This window comes from Lissotriton vulgaris, chromosome 2_2 (genome assembly GCF_964263255.1).
Source record: "Lissotriton vulgaris chromosome 2_2, aLisVul1.2, whole genome shotgun sequence".
Taxonomy (NCBI): domain Eukaryota; kingdom Metazoa; phylum Chordata; class Amphibia; order Caudata; family Salamandridae; genus Lissotriton; species Lissotriton vulgaris.
In genome coordinates, this window is record NC_141688.1 from 107,932,505 (window position 1) to 107,954,461 (window position 21,957).

General features: G+C 48.2%; 1 protein-coding gene across 4 annotated transcripts in view; it reads left to right on the forward strand.

The window, feature by feature from the left end:
* Positions 1–21,957, forward strand: part of LOC147729103 (uncharacterized) — a 471,563-nt gene that overhangs the window by 421,494 nt on the left and 28,112 nt on the right. For all 4 annotated transcript variants that reach the window (XM_086959389.1, XM_086959390.1, XM_086959391.1 and 1 more), the window contains 3 exons: positions 14,166–14,276; positions 14,365–14,389; positions 14,483–14,526. In XM_086959389.1, coding sequence (XP_086815515.1) covers positions 14,166–14,276; positions 14,365–14,389; positions 14,483–14,526 — 180 coding nt within the window. The remainder of the gene's footprint in view (positions 1–14,165; positions 14,277–14,364; positions 14,390–14,482; positions 14,527–21,957) is intronic.

Here is a 21,957-nt window from a genome sequence, read left to right on the forward strand (position 1 = left end):
GATGTTGTTTTTCAGGAGGAACTGAGGGAGGAGATTCGTGACTTTTTCGAAAGGAACAAAGGCACAGTGAAGAGTGTGAAAACCATCTGGGGAGCATTTAAAGTCACACTCCGAGGGTTCTGCATCTTTAAAGGGGCTAGGGTACTAAAAGATCTTAGCAACACAATGCGCAGGCTAGACTCAGAGCTTAAGGCGCTGGACGAAGCGTTGGCATCAGGACCTGATAGGGCTACGCAACACAAGTTCAGAGAGACGCTTACAGAATACATGGATATGGCACAGAGGAAAACACGATATAGGGGCAAGAATTGGGTGGCTCACAGATACAGGGAGGGCGAAAGGCCTGGCTAAGCGTTAGCAGGCATAATTAGGAAATTGCGATACTCCAATTATGTAGTAGAACTGGAGGGCCCAGATGGAACCATCTGGCGGGACACAGCACACATCCTGCAAGCTTTCACAAATCACTACACTGACCTATATACCACGACTAGAGAGGATGACTTGGACCTCGAGGCATACTTGGGAGACGAATCATTGGGGTGGTTAAGCAACGTGCTACACAAATTTCTGTGTACTCCTTTTGAGTTAGACGAGGTCAGGGAAGCCATCAAGCAAATGCAATCTGGAAAGGCAGCCGATACGGGTGGCATTCATATAGAATTTTACAAAACTTATATAGCTTTAAGGGCCCCCATTCTGCGTGAAGTATACAAGGAGTCTTTGGAAGTGGGCAGCCTCCCCCCTTCCATGAGAGAAGCTCTCATTTCCCTTTTGAAACTGAAGAAGCCACCCCAACACTGCGGGTCTTATAGACCGCAATCTCTTCTGAATTGCGATGCTAAAATCTTGGTGAAGCTTGTTGCTAACAGGCTTCGCTTTTTGTTAGAGCACCTGGTCCTCCTGGATCAGTTGGGATTTGTCCCAGGAAGAGCAACCTCCCACAACCTGAGAACGTTATTTACTATTTTATATACTGTTTCCCCTGACCTACCCTTGGTGATTGTCTTTCTAGATGCCACCAAGGCTTTCGATTCAATAGAATGGGACTACATGTTTGAAATAATGTTACGGATGGGGTTCCCGCCACTTTTTTTGTCCTGGATCCAATTATTGTATCACCGGCCGGGTGCTAAGATACTCATGAATGGACACACATCTCAGGCTTTCCCGATCACCAGGGGGACTCGCCAAGGGTGTCCCCTGTCCCCCTTGCTTTTTGCCTTGGCGATGGAGCCATTGGCGGCAAGGCTCAGACAACGCCACAATGATAAAGCCCTGCAGTGTAACATGCAGCAGATATTAATCTCGTTATATGGCGACGATATCACTTTATATGTCAGGGACCCAGAACAAAATTTTAACACACTTCTTCTGGAATTTTTCATTTTTGGGAAACAATCAGGGATTCAAATAAACTGGGGAAAGTCCTGTCTATTCCCGCTGACCACGTCAGTAGAACGCTTCGCACTGGGCTACCCATTGGTGTTGGGCTATGACGAATTGCGCTACCTAGGCATATGGGTTACCAGAGATAGAGACGAGCGGATGCGTCTTCATTATGAAACTGCGCTGAATCGCATAGGGGATTGTGTCGATCGCTGGATTACATTGCCACTCTCTATGGCTGGCCGGGCATCCCTCATTAAAATGGTAATACTCTGGCTCTAGCGGCCCACGCGTCGGCAGTCTCTGAGGCCCGACTACTGGCGAGGGGCATCTCAGACCATTCTCTGGTCTGGGTGTCCTTTGACTTCGACATTGTGGCGACCGAGAGGGTGGTATCGGTTAATCCGTGGTACTTCCGCAACCCCAGGACTCGTGGACTCATGGCTAAGGCTATTGAGCTTTATTTTTCTGAAAACTCGGGGTCAGTTACATCGGCTATCTCCCTATGGGAGGCCTTTAAGACGGTCTTGAGGGGTGAGGCGTTCTCCCTTATAGCTGAGGTTCAGAGACGCAGGGATGCGGATGTGGTGCGGATTGAATCTGAAATTGAAGATCTGGACTCTCAATTGGAAGTCGACCCGACACCGGACCTACTCCATGTTCTCTCACTTAAACAGTCAGAGTATCGAGCTACTGTTACCGATGCTGCCAAGGTCATGGGTAGAGAGCAACAGGGTAGGATCTATGATGTTGGGGACAAGGCGGGCAAACTCATCGCTTGGCTGGATAAAAAAGAGAGAGCCAGCCTTGTGGTCCCGGAGGTGCTGGGGGAGGACGGCGTGACTGTCACCGACCCGAGTGCCATAGTCATGGCATTTGCAGAATATTTCGAGACCGTTTACACCTCGGTCTCCGACATGTCCGAAACTGACTCTGGGGAGCTCTTGGCTGAAGCTGAGCTCCCGTGCCTGTCGGAAGCGGAGCGGGATGGCATGGATAGGGATATTACCGCCGATGAGATTGCCCTTGCAATACGTTCCCTGAGATCTGGCAAAGCGCCCGGCCCCAATGGTATACCAGTGGAGCTTTACAAGATTAAGCCTGATGCCATCTCCCCGCCCCTGCGGAACATGTTCCTGGAGGCGCGGGAGACGGGCATGCTTCCCTTGGACCAGAGACTGGCCACCATTGTTGTCATTCATAAGGAAGGGAAGCCCAGAGACCTGTGTCGATCGTATCGTCCCATCTCTCTGTTGAATGCTGAACCCAAGATTCTGGCTAAACTGCTTGCCAACCGTTTGGTTGGAGCGATTAGCGACTTGGTTCACCCGGACCAGTCGGGCTTTATTCCACACCGCAACACTGCCCTTAACCTCAGGAGATTACATGGGGCCCTCGCGAGGGTCCACACGCTCAGGGAGCCTGCCGTCTTGGCGTCTTTGGATGCTACGATGGCGTTTGACTCCCTCGAGTGGAACTATCTGTGGGCAGTGTTGGCGAAGTTCGGAATTGGCCCGGAATTCATAGGATGGGTCAAGCTCCTGTACGCTAGCCCGCTTGCCAACGTAACGGTTAATGGTCGTGTATCTGCGTCCTTTGCTCTCCGCAGAGGCAAGAGGCAGGGTTGCCCCCTGTCGCCCCTGTTGTTTGCATTGGCGCTTGAACCGCTGGCGGCGTGGCTGCGACTCCACCCGGATATAAATGGAATACGCTGGTCCCCTGGATTAGAGGACCGTGTGTCGCTGTATGCAGACGACATCTTGCTATATCTCACGTCTCCTTGTAAGTCACTCATCGTGGTGTGTGATGTGCTACGTCTTTTTGGTCTGCACTCTGGCCTGGTTATTAATTGGTCGAAGTCACACCTATATGTGCTGAGAGGTGGGACACCTCGGCTTCCAAGGGAATGCAACATACAGGTCGCGCGGCAGGGATTCAAATACTTGGGGATCTATATTTCAACGGATCCCAAGGTACGCTACACGAATAACTTACTCCCCCCTCTCGCACGTCTCCGACGTGACGTAGAGGGATGGCGGAAGCTCCCGCTTTCCCTGCCCGGGCGTGCGGCACTGTTTAAAATGATGTCCCTGCCCAGATTCCTGTATGCTCTTCAAAACACCCAGGATCCGGTCCCATCCAGTTACTTTAGGGAGGTCGAGGGTTTGCAGCGGGCCCTTCTCTGGGATGGCAGGCCACGCATCGCTATTACGAAACTTACGCTCCCATGGTATGACGGAGGCATAGCGTTGCCTGACATCCGGAGATATTATTGGGCTTCTCAGCTAGCGGCCCTTAATCACGGCCTCTACGGTCCAGCAGTAAGCCCAGGTTATGCCATGGATCGGTGGCTCCTGGACGACGGGAAGTATCATAGAGCGCTATACTCGAGATCTCTGGATGGTAGGATGTCGGGCCGACGAAGACAGCTGTACATATATGGCGGGCAATCACAAAGTCACAGGGGTGGAAGGGTAGGCTTACGATGGCAACTCCTCTCTTTGAATCTGAAATACTGGGCAAATTATGGCACACGAAGGGATTCGACAGGTGGGACATGATAGGCATATCCAAGATGGAAGATATGATTGTGAAAGGGGAGATAAAGTCCTTTACTCTTTTACACACAGAGTTCCAGTTGGGTGAAACAGAATATTTCCGGTACGCCCAACTGCGTCATGCCATTCTGGCAGTGATGCCGGAGGGCGGGAAGATCCCTGAGTCTTCCTCGTTGGAGGACACGGTGCTGGACGGCCATATGCCGGACAGTGCCATTTCCTTAATATACAAAAAACTCATCAATGTCCGTACGGACCTCCTCCTTGGGGTGAGAGACCAGTGGGTGCGTGATGGGATTGAGCTGGATGATGAAGACTGGCAATATGCAGTGTCCTCCCCCAAGGAGGTGGCAATCCCGGCCAGGTTGCGGCTGGTTCAATTAAAGATTCTCCATAGAGTGTACGTGACGGGTCCCAGGCTGTTACACATGGGTCATTCAGTGGACGGCCTCTGTAGGCGTGGTTGTGGTGCATTGGCCACCTTCATGCATATTATCTGGGAGTGCCAGGTGGTCGCCTCCTACTGGAGGCGTGTACATATGATCATGAGCGAGGTGACTGGGGTAGACGTGATGGCAGAGGCCCGGCGCTGCCTCCTGAATGTGTGGGGTCCTACTGATTATAATAGTGCACAAACACAATGGGTCACCTTGGGGAACATGGTCGCGAAACGAGATATTGCTCAGATGTGGGGTGCTGCTACAGCCCCAAAGGTGGTACAGTGGAAGGCCAACATGGATTGGTGCATGTTCCGAGAAAAGACGGTGTACATGGCCAGGGGTAAACCCAAAAAGTGGCAAAAGATATGGGGGGCCTGGAACGAGTATAGGGGTGATATTTGCCTGCCGCCTGACACCGCCCCCCTGGAAGAACGAATGTCCCCGTAGCCTATGGCTCCAATATACGTCCTATTATCTGATGTCTCCTGTATCCTCCCCCCCTCCATGGTCTTGCAATTGGTGCTGTTCATATTGCTTTTATGTTATTGGGCCTAGCTTTTCCTATGATCGGGCTCTGTTACACAAATGTTTAATTGCCTTGTTTCCTAGCACTAGTTTGGTGCTTTTCCCCTTTTTTCATCTTAGTTACTTTTCAAAAAGTTTTAAAAAAACCTTTGTACGATTTGGTAATATGCTCGTTGTACACCAGCCGATTGACCGATAATATGCTGCCTAGCCTCCGGGATGTAAGGCTAAATAGCTGTGTGCACTGATTTGAAAATAAAGGTTTTCCCAAAAAATTATTTTTTTTAAAAATGGTAATACTCTTTCAATTGCTATACCTTTTCCTAAATATAATAATAATAATCCACATTTATAAAGCTCGAACAATCACCCGTAAGGGTCTCTAGGCGCTGGGGGCCGTCGGGAAGATTAAGCAAGCTTTTGCCCAGAGTCACATGGTGCTGGGCTAATCTGCCGCCAGCACCAGGGATCGAACCGTGATCCCCAGAATCCAATGTCAGTCCCCCTGGCCGCTGCGCCACATTCCATGCCCCTTCCATACCATATTTTCTGGGGAGGCAGGCTCTTAAGTCGGAGCTGATATGACTAGTATGGGGCGGTAAACAACCACGGTTGCAATGGAATGTTTTGATAAGGCCCTACTCAATAGGTGGGTTTGGAATTCTGGACTTCAAACTTTACTATACTAGCACACAAGCCCATTACTTGTACTTTTGGATGAACCAACCAAAATATATGCCACAGGTAGCAGCCGAACAAAGTCTTGCACAACCAGTGCCGATCGAAGGTGCACTTTATGCCGTGCCGGGCGCCCGCGAGAAGACGCAAACCACTGTTAATGTCACAATCACAGCATGGCGGAGCATTGGCCACCAGCGGAATAGCCCCATGGCATACTCCCCGCTTTTGCCACTTGTGTTTCACCCGGACATGCCCCTTCTTCAGGAAACGGTATTTCATAACTTTAGAGACCGAGTAGGAATTAGTACCTGGGGGGACATGTACCAGGAAGGACAGTTTAGGGACTCAGGTAGTGTATTTCAGGACAAGCAACAGACCCCGCTTGTCGCCTTCCTGTACATCAGGCTTAGACAGGGAGTCCGTTCTCTCGCCCCAGACTTCCCGACGGAACCCCCAACACTTGCACCACTAAACTTGACCCTCCAGAACACGTCCGCTAAACGCCAGATTTCATTGATATACCCCACAGTTCATACACAGAGGGAAGTACTGACTACGGCGACCCGTACACACTGGGGCGAGGAACTAGGCTTTACACTGACCGATGAGCACTGGCAATATTGCTGCGCGCAAACGGAGCGAGTTTCAGCTAGCAGCAGGTTCCGAATAATACATTATAAATAGCTTCATAGGATGTATTATACACCGGTCAGGATGTACAAATACCAGCTGCGAGACTCGGACAGGTGTGACAGGTGCCAGGCTCCACATGCTGACTTTCTTCACCTGGTCTGGGACTGCCCGGGGGTGAATGTCTTTTGGGGGAAAGTCTTTGAGGCCTGGAATGTGATGACTAACACACATATTGAACAAACACCTTTAATGGCCTTACTGGGGTATGTTAAAAATGTGCAGGTGATGCAACGTATGTATGTAGCCCTTGCTCTCCCATGGCCAAGAGACGGGTGTCCTGTAAGACCTGGATGGCCGACATGATTTATTGTCAAGAACAACTCAACAACCATGCCGAATTGTTGCCTAGTTCATCCAGGCCCAGGGATATTTGGGCACCACTAACATGTTAACTAATAGCGAACCCACTGGAGCCTGACATAGATTTGTCACGGGGCTGGTCCCTGTAGGAGAGTAGGATTTGCAATCCTATGGTCACCCCAGATTTTTGCTTTTTGCTTCACTGGTTTACGACTTTCCCTGCCTGTGGGCCTGCTAATCAGACCCACTGCCTAGCTGTTCTCTCTCTAAATTGACATCCATGTACTTTAGGTGCATTTACCAAATGGTATTGGGTCACTATTCTAAGTCCTTGTACAGTGTACAATAGGTACCCAGGGCATAAGTGAACTCAAGGCCTACCAGGGGCTGCAGCATGTATGCCACCCCTGGCTGGCGATCCAAATCTGACACAACTGGCTGATCAATCAGCTGGGGCAAGGTGGTGTAATCACCTTTTGCTTTAGATATAGTATACCTATATCTAACCCTAAAATGGACATATATACTCCTATAAGTCACTCCTATGGCAGGCCTTAACAATCCTGGAGGCAGAGTGCTTGGAATTATGTGAGATAGTGCTCTGGCATGAGCTGAGCCTGTCTGCAGCTTTCGGAACAAAGTCTTTTAGCTGTTTCCATGATAACGCTATACCATATACTCTTAAGTGCATTATAATCCTCGCAGTTATTGCTAACTTTGGCATAGAATTATCAAAACATGTCAAGTAAGGTGTCATACGAATTGGAATACTACCCCCTCACCAATTCTGGCGACGGGGGTAGCATTCCACCCTTTTAGAGGGACACAACATGTATGTAACTGTGAGCCCCGGTTAAAGTTAACTCGAGCCTCAGCATCACAAAATGGATGCTGCCACCACAGACAAAAGTCTGACCTTCTGCTGCTGGGAGTCCTTCCAGCGAGGGAGGCTTGGACAAAGGGTTTCCTGCCTTGTAATGTGTAAATGTAAATGTATTGGCATTTATATAGCGCACTACTTACCCATAGGGTCCCAAGGCGCTTCGACCGCTGCGAAACCCTTCCTGGCTTCCCTGAGAGATGGTCCCTTAATGGGTATCTCCAGGGTGAGACCAGGCATCCCCGGCGGTCTGGTGGGGCCGTTAGTGAAGATGAGGCAAGCTAATGCCCAGAGTTGCCGAGTGTGATCGCTGATCAGAGTGGGCACCGAGACGAGAGAATTATCGAGTCCGCTGACCCTGGTCCAGAAACCTGCCGCGCCGGGAATCGAACCCTGGTCCCGGGCCGTCCTCTGCTCTCGGGTCTGCCGCCTCTAACCAGTGAGCCACACTACTTCACTGCTAGCACCACCCCGGACAGGATTTTGTGTATTGGGTAGGACAGGCCTGAAAGGAATGAGACATGCCTGGGGCACACAAGGTGCCCTGTGCATACACCGGCTCAAACCAGTTGCTGGGGCACTCCAGCCCCAGCTCTAGTGCGAAACCGGACAAAGGATAGGGGGTGTAACCACCCCCCTTCCTGGGCCCACCCATAGGAGGGACCTAGTGATAGTACAGCCCCGTTTAGGAAAATAAAGGTAGGAGCTGGTCCCATTCCAAATTAGATTATCCTGAATTGAAACTTTACAAGAAGAAAATCTGGACTTCGATGTTCTGCTCCACAGAAGACTGAAGAAATCTCCCTTGTGGCCAAGGAGTGACCACCCTGCACAAGCAGGCACCATCAAGCGTTCCAGCGGTTCACTCTGTCGTCTTCTCTGGTGGATCCAGACTTCAGAGCCCGGCGAGACCCGGACTTACAGACCTCTCCGACCTCAACTCACATCTGCAGCACAGCTGAGATCCGTGGGTTCGACGAGACACGTGGGACCGGTCATCTTGAAGAAACTGCACTTTGCTTCCAGCACGCCTTCAGAGGCATCCTCGATTAAGTGTTTTGGGGATTGAGAAGCCCAACCCTAGCAGCTTCTGCACAGAAGATCAGCCCTCCAGCATCCACGAGATCTGCGTGGGGCCCTTTTGCTTGATTGCTGCTCGACGTGTTGTCTGGTCACTTGCCGGCTGGCTAGTGGCCTCCTAGACGATGATCCTTGAAATCCCCACCGCTGGTCTGATTGCTCCAGACTGGCCCTTGCTTCCCTGCAAAGGAGAAGCACCCGGACACTCCTGGTCCGCACCAGACGCCTTTTCCACTCACCACGTGGGTTGCCTTTGCCAAGGCCTGTTGACGCCGAATCCAGAACCAACACCGCCGACAGCGAGAGCCTGCGTGGGACAGCTCGTGCCTCCATCTGGTCGTCGAAGACACCTCCTGGTCCACGTGTCTGTAGAGTCAAGCGTCCACTCTTCACCTGATCGCGAGGACAGCATCTGGTTCCTTCCTGGTTCCACTCCAGTCACTGGCTAGTGACTTTGAACATTGCCCCCTCTGCTTTCAGGTCTTCATCTTCCTTGATCCACCCTTGGATCACTCCAGACAGCTTCCTCTTGGTCGCCTGCAGCATCTTTCTTCAAGGCTCCATAGACTGCAAAGCGGAAACCCGACACACTTTGACACCTATGCACCCGCAGCCCGTGGGTGAGGTAACAAGAGCATTTCGGTGCTCAAGGGTAGATTGACTCTCCTAGTGTCCAGATTTCCAGTCGTTTTAGTCCTAGTTAGTCGGAACTGTCTAATACTTACCTTTTCGTAAATTGTACTGTCCATTGACTTTGTTACGCATCTCGCGTGTGAGTTCACACTCTGCACGCGCGTCTCGTGGGCCTCCTATTACTTACCTAAGGTTAGGGTAGTGTAGTCCCAGTGATCCTACAGCCTCTGGACAGCTCCATTCCTTCTATCGACTTTCTCAACCCACTTACTTAGTATATGGTTTGACGTGCCCCTAGGGCACCATTGTAATTTGTGCAACTTAAACGTATTTTTCTTAAGAGTCTTGTCATGTGCTTAGCCCTCTGATCTCATAAAGAGTTCAGAGGTGTTTGTTATTAATAAATATATTGTTTATTTTCATAACAACCTGGGTGGTGTCCTTTCACTTGGTATTCAAGGGGTTATATGTGGTAAAACAGCTGGCTTCACATGCCAAAAGAGTTTAGCCTAAGACTGCTTTGTCCATGCTACCACTAGGATAGCTGGTCTATAAGGTTGACTTACAACCAATCCCCATAAGGGTTATTTGGACTGATACAAGGTGATCACTAGAACTAGTGAGCATCATATATCAGGCCAAATTCTCACAGTCTCTTCGTGAACTTCCCCCCAAAAATAGAGTATGGTGATAGAGGGGATTCAGTGTGAGGAGGAATGATGGCTACTGTGCAGTACAGGGTGTGTTCTGGGTCAGAGAACTTGTGCAAATGAGAATATAGGGCCAGTGGACTACCATGCCCAACACATATCATTGTCAGATGGAGTAGGAGATGCCCGTTTAGAGGAATGAAGGCCGCCCAATAAATCTGTAGCAAGATATGGATAAGCCTTGTGATGTGATGTAATGTAATATGCTCTCAGTTTTCTGTCATATGTAAGATTACGTGTTGGACACTGTCAGAAATGTATAAGTATATAGATGGTATAAACCACAATAAAGAAAGTTTTAAAAAAAAGAGAATCTCTGCAAAAAATCTCGTTTCTCCTCCCCATCAAAAGTTCCAAAATGTTCAAAGTCTTTTGCACCCTAAGAAAATCGTCCCAACTGACAGGTGACAGGATGTTGTGGTGCAATTCACAAAGGCCACACCAAGATCACTTATACAAGACAGTTTATACCCTTTCACTAGCTATCTAGAATCCAAATTGAAACTTTTAGGGGCTTCACTCATTTCTCATTGGTCCATTTGAGGGGTGGTGATCACCTCATGTCCTTCTTGCTCAAATTGGTTTGAAATTTTGCAAAATCATGCTATGCTTTCCCATGAGCTAATTAAATAAATTCACATGTACTTGTATACTTTTCTTCTGTTGTTTGTATCAATTTCCTCGCACACAGTCCTGAGAGTTCATTCTTTCCCAGGCTTTTAAATCCATTCAACTTTGGCACAACTTCCGTCTGTAGGCCATGCTGGCCTTGACATCCCTCGCTCTGGGCATAAGCCGTCCTCACTCGTGACTTTTCCGTCTTTTTCACTACGCATGCGTGGGGCCATCTTTACCATTTGCGTTTTCTCAACAGCCACTTTTCAGACTATGCCTCTCGGGCCAAAAGTCAACTATTATGAAAACAAACATAACAAAAATTAGATAAAGCAAATAAACCCTTCTGTTTACCTCCCACCTTTCTAATTTTCCCCGGTTAAGTGTTACCTTGCGAAGCCACATAAATGCGTCTTTACTTACCATTTGTATTCATTTTGCCACAATAACTTTTTCTACAAATCACAAATACATGCGTTTACTCTCTTATTCTACGTCGTTATTGCTCTATATTAGTTAGACTCATTTTTCATTAGTAAATAAAGTTTTTGCAAATAGCAGTTTGTTTTCCCACGTGTAATATCTTTTTTTTTATTCGCTTAGTTTCGTTGATCAGTTTACATGCATCACACAATTAGTACAATTAAAGTTACGAGAAAATAACATTATAGAGGGTACAAAAATGTTTGTTTGTCCCCTGCTCCATCAGTAGCTCCAGGCTGCAATTCGGATATGAGGCGGGATGTATAAGGTGCATATGGGCATATGTGGAGTCATGGGCTGCTGTGTTGCCAAATCAAAATCCTCAGTGGTCAGCGCAACCTCAACCGCTAGCAGTCATACCCTTAGTGCTGAGTCGAAGCTCTACGTTACCACATCGCCCGCTGTCCTGAACCATTATCTCATCTTTCATTTATGCCCATGAATATGCAGTCCCTAAGGTGGGCATTTAAACATCTTCTTTGTATAGGTGCGAACCAGCAAAAATTATTTCTATTTTGTAATATAGTCGGTCCAATAACTACAGAATTGTTCCCTCATACAGTGTGTGCTTTCTTTCTTTGCTTTTTCAAAATGTGATGTTGTGTTTTTAGGTCCGGTTACATGCACCTTTTGGTACTTGTCACAGATGTTTTGTTAATAAAGAGTGGGCTTACGTGATGATGATTCATTCACCACATATTACTGGCTTTTTAGCGTATCATTTCTCCTCCAATGGGATACGTCTGTTTCAAAGCACAAAGGGGTTACTTAACAACAATCATAACACTTTCTGCCACATTCAAACCTTTAAGTCACCCCTGGATTTTAAACACCACCATTACCATTATAATTACCTTCATTACGATCACCACCATTGTCCTTACCATCACTATTACTACAAGCAAAATTGCTACCACCAATACTGGCCACCCTTACCATAACACTCTTAATACCGGCATTGTTAAACCTGTCAGCCCTAGGGTGGTCTTACCCCTTTTTTTTCGCCCTTAGCCTTGTTTTTTCCACCATATTTTTTGTTGGACCTAGGTCTCTGGACGCCTTACCACTGCCAAACAGTGCTGAGGTGCAGGTGCTCTCTCCCAACAACATGGCTGCCACAGGCCCTTCTACTGCGGAGTGGCCTTTTTAAACACGCACTAGTAGTCAGGAGCAGGCTGGGACATTAGGATACAGTAACACTGCCATCCCGCCTTTTCAGCCCATAGCCTAGAATGTAGAAGCTCCTGGAACCTTTAAGAATAGGGGAGGGATTACGCTTTGCCGCCTTTAGAGAGTGGTCACCTGACCTAAGGGTATAAGGGGAAAGGAGGGAAATCTGCCTGTCAGTTGGGGCACCACTGGACCTGGGGGAACCTCTGCAGGAGTTTAGGCGGTTGGGGTCTAGGGGAGGAACCTACACCACTGGAACTGACTGGGCTTAGGCACTGCTTTTCTAAGTTAGGTGAGGGACTCTGCCAGCCCATTGATCTGGCCCAGCGTTGTGGAACCCAGGGAACCAACTTCAGTGAGCCAAAGGGCACCATCCTATCTTTGAGCCACCAACTCAACCCCCCTTCTTCCCCCTCCCAAGAAACTACACCAGAAGGGTGCTGGAACCATAAAGCGCCGCAAGGAAACACCTGCTGTGAGGACTGCTGGAAGATCAACCAGGTAACCAGCACTTCCCACCTGAACTGTGCTCCTGCGCTGTCCTGCCCAAGATGAGACTAATCCCCAGTGCCGCCTTACCCTGGACTGCCCAGAACTGTGTCATGCCCGAATTGCTGTTTCCCAAAGCGCAGTGAACGCCAAGCGCTATTCTGCCCATAATAATCTCCAGGCATTGGGGCCTACAAGAGACTGCCTCTGTGACTCCATAACTCTGTGCTGTTAAAAGCGCTGTTGCCCTTTCCAGCGATGTGCCCTGCAAAGCGCTGCACTGTTCAATGAGTTGTGCCTGATCACCGCCGCGGCCCGGGGTTACCTGCGCTGTCCAGCGCTGATCGGAAGTACTCTGCGGCCCGAAAATCCCTGCCACGGCCCGGGAGCCATGTTAGACAAGTCCGCTGTGTGGTGCTGCTGCCGGTTGCGCCTGGGGCCGTAAAACACCGCCGCGGCCCAGCCCCTCATCGGCGAAATGCCGCTGCTGCCTGCATCCCCGCTACGGCACCCGGAGCAAGGAGAGGGCCGCTGCACTATCGGAGAGGGCCGCGCCGGTCCTACGAAGCCAAGTCAACCTTCCCCACGTGACGGGGGCGCCGGCCGTGTCATTGGCCTCGCCCACGCCCTTGCTGCACTGCGATTGGCCTCACCGGCCGTGCCCACTAGACGGCCGAGCTGTGATTGGCAGTTAGCCCCGCACCTCCCAGGGGCCGTCCCTGAGTGGTCCCGACACTGGGAGAAGCCCTGGAAGAGCCAGGATTGGCCGGAGCATTGGCGAGGGGGCTCAAAGGAGAGCGCGAGTCCCACCGATCTGCCGCCTGCCAGGAACATGCCATGGGGAGCCCGCCTGGCCAGCGGCCACGGAGGCGGTGGGGCTGCGGAGGTGCCCGCGAAAGTAGAGAGGCAGCCCGCGACTGCCCCCCCCTTCAGGAGCCTGCAGTTGGGCCTCGTAGGTCCTAATTAACCCTGTGGTGGCCCTAATTCATACAGTAAGGGCCTGGAATAAGGGGAAAAGGGACTGAGGGCTCCCTGAACTGGGCATTAGCCCAACTTGTTAACTGTTTTCTTGTGCCAAAGTTAACCCCTGGCTAGGGGAGTGTTCTCTGCAGCCTGTCCTGGAGCAGGAAGCCTTGTTTGTGTTACTGATATGCCGTTTACGCACAGGTTTACTCATTTCAATGATCCACGTGCCTAAGAAGTGTCTTACAGTGAAGCTGGTCATAGGAAATGTTGTTCATAATGAATCTGTTCATGAGGAATGTTATTGCCTAGCTTGCTCATACATGATAGTGAGGTATTTACAGTCATATTGCCTGATGTTTGAGGAATGCTCCATACTCGCAGTAATGCCTAGTATCTGCTAAATGAATGACAGTACATTTAATAACACTAATAAATTGACTTGCCTGTGGTTTAAACGTCATAAGCTCCATTGATGAAAAAGGCAGTGTGGCAATATATTTGGATCCAGTAATGAAATTTCTATCAGTGAAGTCTTTATATTTATCCTTTTCAGGTCCACTGGGCGATGACTCATGGAAGCCCATTTTGATTGCATTAGGATCAGTAGCCCTGATCAGTGGATTAATAGTATGTCTGATACTTCTGATGAGGAACAAGTCTAAAGGTAACTGGGACTATATAAATCTGCAAAGAGGTATGATGTGTTTGTCACTATTTCTATTAACAGTTTTTATCCATGTCATCTCTTGTAGGGAAAGAAGTTACAGGAAGTTCCAGGTACTGTAAGAAGCCAGTGTTTGCACTATTACCGCTCATTACTTGGGTGTGAAGTAAAGACACTCATCTGATTTCTCCTCCTCTCTTTTTAAGCCCTAGAAACACAGATCACCCGGGAACTCTTGAAAACTACGAATGTAAGTGTATTTAATGTTTTTTGGGACCTGGGACCCTTACAAGCAGTTAATGTGAAAGTTCTTTTGTAAGCTTCAAAGGAGGGAAATAAAAGGTTACAATGTATATATTGAGGTTGAAGGACGAACAGGTGAGCGTTACAAAGAAGCACATTCCCTGTAAAAATGGGTGCTGAGGTATGATCATGTTAAACAGTTATGAATTTATGGTTCTAGTTTTAGCTTGTCCTTTACCACAACCCACCACCACCACCAATCGTGGGCAGCTTTGCATTCAGATGTAGCAAGTTTGGTGTAATCACTAGGAGTGAGGACGATATCACTGCAGTGAGGACTGGTAGGTGCAATATAATTGAAGTAAGAAAACTTGTCAGTTTAAGTTTACTAAATTAGGGGAAGGAAGTTGTTTTGCTGCAGTTTTGTTATTGCAGTGAAAGCCAGAGTCCTGTTTCGAATCATGTTTACCCTCTCCCTTTTTGTTGTATTTTTTCTGTGACAGCTTGTATGCTCTGTTTTAAAACAAAGGGGCATAATCTCAAGGACTTATCCCAGAGTTATCAGCACTTTATTGCAGCCAAAGTGGCGATAAATGTATTGCCCCATTCACATTAACACCCATATCACCAGTTTACCTGTGGTAGCTACCGCAAAAACATCGCCACAGATGACCCCTACAACTATCGCTAATGAGATGCAGAGTAGGAGATCCTGTGCCAAAAGCTGCGACAAAACCACTCTGCAACATTCTCAACGACCAGCCAGATAGGTGATCAGATCACAAAACATGCGATAAGGCGCTTTAGCAGCAGGAAATTAACACCTGCTCTGACCTGTTGTTTAGTTGGATGGCAACCTGCACCACAAAAGGGAGCCTAGGCCAGAGCCACACCTGAAGGGCAGCAGATGCCATGAAGCCATTGACCATGCCGCTCAGATCCCAAACAGGGCCACAGCACCCACCGCCACAACCCCCAGGAACCCCCCCCGGACCAACACTGAGGCAGCGCAGACAAATACAGCGACCTACAGAAAACGTACCAACCTCACAGACCCAGCACCAGAGAATGCCATTGCCCACTACATGATCAAAGGGACAACCATCCTCTGCATTCTGACCACCATTGTCCACAGGCTGATGGTACCAACACAGCAGACAACCTACATCCCACCTCCGACAAAGCTGCTGGCCGAGCAGCACATGTCGGCCTCTGGTACCCTCCAACCAACAACCACCTGAGACAGAGGAGTCACACAGCCAGCCCAATCCAAGTCCCTCACAACGGTCATGGATGACACCATCAGCTTGGTACCCCACAATCTATACTTCCCCCACACTGCGCAGGAACAGCCGGTGACCAAGCAAGGTGTCTACACCACAGCTGGCTTCCTGCACGTGTCAGGGGGCAATTGACTGCACGCATGTCCTACTTGTGCCCCCTGGCAACACTGCACACAATAACTGCAACAGAAAGCACACGTATTCCACCAATGTCCAGGCAATATTGGACAACCGGGGAATCTCCAACAATGTCGTCGCCAACCACCCAGGCAGTGTCCATGATCCCTACATCTTCTAACAGTCCATCATCAATCTGCGCTACCAGGATGGCGCCCACGGAAATGCATTGCTCGTTGGCAAATACCAAATGAACATACCACACACCTCAAATCCACAATCATGCAACTCACAACATTGGAAATGCACACGTCACAAGCTCACATATATGCCAAAAAACATGCACACCCACCAGACATGACAGCACAACTTAATGTGGTAACCTGGGATAGCCATTTACATTAGCCATCAATGGCATGGCACCTCAGCCACACAACAGCAGAATGTGGGAAGAGGTGGGGACCAGGCATGTGCGAAGGAGGCAAGTGACCGATGAATGAGAATGTACACAATGCCATGTGTGGCGTGGATGTGAGGGCCAGACTGCAGTATGCAGACCACACGCATGCCCATGTTGACACGCACCGCTGGTGTTTGGAGTGTAGTGGACAGTGTACTCAACCATGTCGCCCCAGCCAGTAGGGAAGAGCGCAGAAATGTAGCTTGTTACGTACACCCGTAAGCGTGACCTGAGTGTGCTGGCCTGGTGTACACCAGGCCAGCGTAGGGGTGTGAATAAAAGGCACGTAACTCTGGGAATGGTCCTCTTCTGGGATGCCCAACGTCTCTGGCAGGGCGACGCCTCTCACCCCACCAAGAGGCCGATGCCGTCGCCGTGAGCGGGTTGCCTGCGATCCTGTGCGGCTGCTGCACCCCGGGACGCTGGTCCCCGACCAGTCTTGCCCGCCCCTGCGCATCCAGGCTTCAATGCCCACATGCCGACACTGGCGTGTGCCGAAGAGGGCCCGCCACGGACCGGTGCAAGCTGCAAGCCCAAGACCTGCGACTTTAGTACCCTTCTCGTTCCACCACAGCCTCTGCAACACAGGCCTGCAGTACTCCTTTCTCGTTGACGTACTCTACCAGCAGACACAGCGGACAAGTAAGTCACACATTTGGAACTGAGTCTAGAATACACCATGGCAGAGAACATTAATTATGACTGAGTTTATGTCACTCTACTCCCTTTGATGTGGTGACACCAAGCCTGTGCATAGCATCACAACCACACGTGCATGTGGGCTCACGCGGACTACTGTCCTTGGCCTACGCTGCTCACGAGTAGGTCACACAATTGGAACTGAGCATTGTTTTTTCAAAGGCAGTGTACATATCATTGCACGCAAGGAGAGATGTAAGAGGATGACGAGTTGCAGTCAGGCAGAAAAAAGGATCATCATTACGGAGGTGCTAGAACACTATCAACAATTGCCCTGGTATCACTAAATCTGTGCATTGCAAGCCAATGACACTTAGCTGTGAGCCACTGCTGACCACTGCCTCCAGCCTACACTGCAGTCCAGTAGGTAACAGAGTCTTGATTTAGCAATGGCGGAGTTCATATCAGTGTACCGGCATCATCACAGACTGCATCCCCACTAAGTCTGTTCCCCGACATTCATGGACACTCTCTGGTCATACATTGGTGGCGTCTGAGTCTATGAACAAGGGGGGTCGTTTTCATCCCAATTGGTTGTGGCAGCGAGGTCATCGCTTTTCACTCCCCTATTTGCTGCTTCCGGATAACATCAGACCTTTGCATTATGCCCTGGAGGACACCTTCCAATGTCCCCCGCAACCCTCCACCACATTCACCTTTGTAGCTGATACCGAATTGGGGGTGGAAACGAGGCTGTAGCATTCAAGTCCTCCATTTGCTGCTTCTGGACGGCTACTGCTCTCCGCATCATGCCCTGGAGGACACCTTTCACAGTCCCCCGTGACCCTCTGCCACAGTCCCCTCGGACTTCGTCGTGGACCCGCTCAGTCTGCGTGGCCCTCCCTCAGTGGACCGCAAGTCACCATCCCGTGGCGGTGTGCCTGTGCCGGCCACTGTGCATCCAGAGCCACTAACTCTGCGCAGCACAAGTCAGGGACCCTATCTGATTGAATATTGGATGACCTCTGAGACGATGGCCTTGGGTTCGTCAATGCCATGTGTCTGTTGCCCTGCACTGTCCGCTGCCTACGGCCTCAACTGCGGTCCACCAGGGCTCACACATCAAATTGAGTCCCGGAAGTGGCATCACCGCAGGAGGCACACACCACCATCGCCAGGACCACCTCCAACAGAGTCAAAACAGTGGTACTGGCAGACTAACGGGGTTACTCACACCTGTTGTGGATTCCATAATCTGCCTGATACCCTGCTCAGCACTCCAAGTACCACGTACTCAGTGCTCTGCAACTCGCAGACACTTCTGTTTGAATGTTGGGTGACCTCTGTACTTGCTCCGGCTCCCTCCATGTTGCTCAGCAGTTGACTCTGTTATGCTGGTGTTTACTGTTTCTGTTTCAATGGTGGTTACTGTTAAAGTTGTTGCCAGCACCAACCACTCCGTGCGGGCTGGCTTACACTCAACACACACACATCTGGCACCGGCGTCACTGTACATGGAACCATGCCAATAAAGGGGCCGGGCGCACGTGCCTGTAGCCAGCTCAACATACTATCTGCGTGTATCCGTGTGGTCATGAGGTATGCATGAGGGCCCTGGGCCCTACGACATTGTATTGTGCTGTGTACAGCGGACGCAGACATGTCACCACAGGCAGCGGGTTAGAGCTTGGACATGTAGCTTGGTCGTCACACACGCAATACGTAAGGGGAGTTGGCTGGTCCATCATTCCCAGGTCCAGCTGGGTGTGTGACTGATAATAGCGGGGCTCTGGGCGTGGTTCAATACTGATAATGTGCAAATGCATTTGTCTCTGTCGAAGTGTGGGTCTCCTTTGTGGGGTGTAGGTGGTCCATAAAGGGAATGAGACACCCACATATGTGATTTAGTTAATCTTCCATGGTTCGGATCCCACCCGCACCTGTTCGGCCCCCTCCTTTTGGCATTCTGACACCTGGCATTGGGATGCCATGTGTGAGTCGGTGAAGTGTTGGGAGCCAGCCGTGCTTTCGGGTGCGTCCTGCTGGTGGTCTGTTGAAGGGGCTATGTTCTCCTCTATGTAGCTTGGTTGCCCTGGTCCTGATGGTGGGCTGCGTGGGATGTCCATGGGCTGTTGTAGGGTGTCCGTGTCGAAGCTGTGGTGGTCCTCTCCGGCATCACTGATGAGTGGTCTGCTCTGCTCTGCTGGAGGTGTTTTGTGTCCCTCTGCAACGTGAAGGGGAGATGCATGTTGACATTGTTTTGACATGTAGGTTGACGCATTGTTCTTGTTTACATGCAGACAGTATGAAAATGTACATTGTGACTGTTTTGGAGGTGCTGGATTTAGATGTGGGACAGTGGACATTTGGGCTACATGACGGATGTGAGGTTGTACGCGTACATTTCCATTTCACAGTTTACAGCTCTGTCATATGTGATTGGCCTGTTTCTGCGTGTGTGCGGAGCCAGTTGTGTCCTCTGTTCTGCAGTGTTGGGGTTGTGCATTGTACCACATTGTTGTCAATGGGGATGTGCTGTTATTGCTATGTTTGTGTGCTGCAGTGTGCCACTGGGATCAGAGACATGATCCCATGATGTGGGTGTGCAGTGTGCTACACATCATTGTGCATGTGTGCCATTGTGCCTATATCCCCCCGTGCCCCCAGTCTCTGTTTGTTACTCACCCTGTTGAAGTTATGTTAGGTGCTCCCGAGCTGAGTCCTCCTGTGGCGCAGGACTCTCACCTCCTGTCGCCCTTGCTGCCTTCCTGTTGGCAGTGGCTTTGTGCCTGGTTTAGATTTTTACATCATGCCAGCACCTCTTGGCCTACTCCATTGGCCTCCTCAACACTCCGACTGCATTCACGGTAGTCTAATTGTGAGTCAGTTGATGGTAGTGTTCTGTCACCTCCGTGACGCTGATCTGGTTTTGCTGCACCCCATTTTCCTCCTCTCCTTCGCCTTCACTGACCCCGTTGTTCCTTGCTGGTGGTCCGAGGGGGTTGTGGGGTTCGCTTTGGCCTCTGCACTCAGTCAAGGTGCATCCATGTTGCTACGTACTTTGGATTGTTTTTGGTGCTTTGTTTTTGTAGCTTTTATAGTGCATTTTACCACCAGACGCGTGGGATATGCAGGCCTGGCGCTGGTTTCCGCTGCTTTTTGTATCGCGATTGGCCTCATCACAAGTTTTCTTGCGTTTGTGTTTTGCATTTTTGCGGCGTTGCGTTGACTTTATCAGGGTCATTTGACGCATTGTTAGGGGCCTATCGCATGGTGCCTCCGTGTTGTGAATACTTAGTTAACACGGCATAATTTTCCCGCAATAGACTGCGATGTTGAATGTTGCATTAAGTTACTTTTGCGATGTTTATCACACATTCTTAAGAATATGCCCCAAAGATGTTTATATATTTCCAAACTACAATTCGACTAAGGAAACTGTCTCTTCATAGGGCCCCTGTGACCACAGATATGGCAATTAAGAGTGAGGATGTGTATGTGGTAAAAACAAAAATGTGATTTTAGGATGTATTTCCGTGCAGCATCTTCTGCAGCACCTGGTTGAAGCTATATGAAATGTAGCATAACACTTAGGGCCTGATGTAGATTTCACTGGATAAGTTACTCTGTCTCAACAGTGACCAAGTAACCCGTCCCCCAAAATCTAAATGAGGCCCTAAATCTGGCACTTTAGGTTGTAAAGGGTTAACAAAATCAAATTTTCAGCGTATAGGTAATGTGTGAAGAAAATATACATAATCATATCAAATTTACATTGCCAATTATCCTTACCACTCTTTTGAAATAGGAAATACAATGTAATTGAGTTCTGCTGAAGTACATTCCAAAGGTATCTACCTTTCTGTCAGGGATCACACCCCACGCACGGTAACTGGACATAATATCGACTACATATTATCGAATGGACAAAATATCGACGGAAAAATATCGACATTAACTAAATATCGACTATAGGAATATCGTTGGGCAAAATATCGACAGAAAAAATGACAAAAAAATATTGAATACAAATATATCGACTCAAAAATATCGACCAGACAAAATATCGAAAAATAGTGAAAGTAAAAAATATCGACAATATGTAGAAAAAAATGTAAAAAAAAAAATAATTTTTAAAAAATATTATAATTAGTAGTTAATGTTTAGGAGCGGGTTGTGGGTTTATAGGGGAATAGGGTGGGAAGTAATTTAATAATAATTAATTAATTAATATATGTTTGTTAATTGTTTTAATTAGATTTTAATTGGTAATTAATTAATATTAATTATTTAATTGTTTTATTAAGTATTTAGCTTATTATTTAATTGATTAATTGGAAATTAATTAATAATTAGTGATTTCTTTTATTAATTTTTTTGCATATTATTTTAATTGATAAATTCCTAATTAATTAATAATAATTAGTGATTTTTTTTATTATTAATTTGTATAATATTTTAATTTATAAATTGGTAAATAATTAATAATAAATAGTTAATTATCTTATTAATATTTTGCATATTATTTTAATTAATTAGTTGGTAATTAATTAATAATAATGACTTAATTACATTAATTGGATGAATTTAAATTTAATGTATAAATGTATGTTCATGTTAATTAATTAATTGGAAATAAACAATATTAATTAATTAATTCTATTAATTATAGCTAATGTGCTAATATATTTTCTTTTTGTTTTTGTTAATTATTAATTCTTAGTTAATTAAATATTAATGTTTAATGTGTACATTATTATTTATAGTGTTCAGGGTCAGTTAAATAATTTTTGCTATAGGGTTATTTTTTTGGGTTCTGGGTCATTTTTCAGTTCGTGAGTAAAGGTGTATTTTGTGGGATTTGGGACATTTTTCAGGTTGTGGGTAAAGGTGTTTTTAAAGGGTTAAGGGTCAGTTTTCAGTTTGTGGGTAAAGGGGT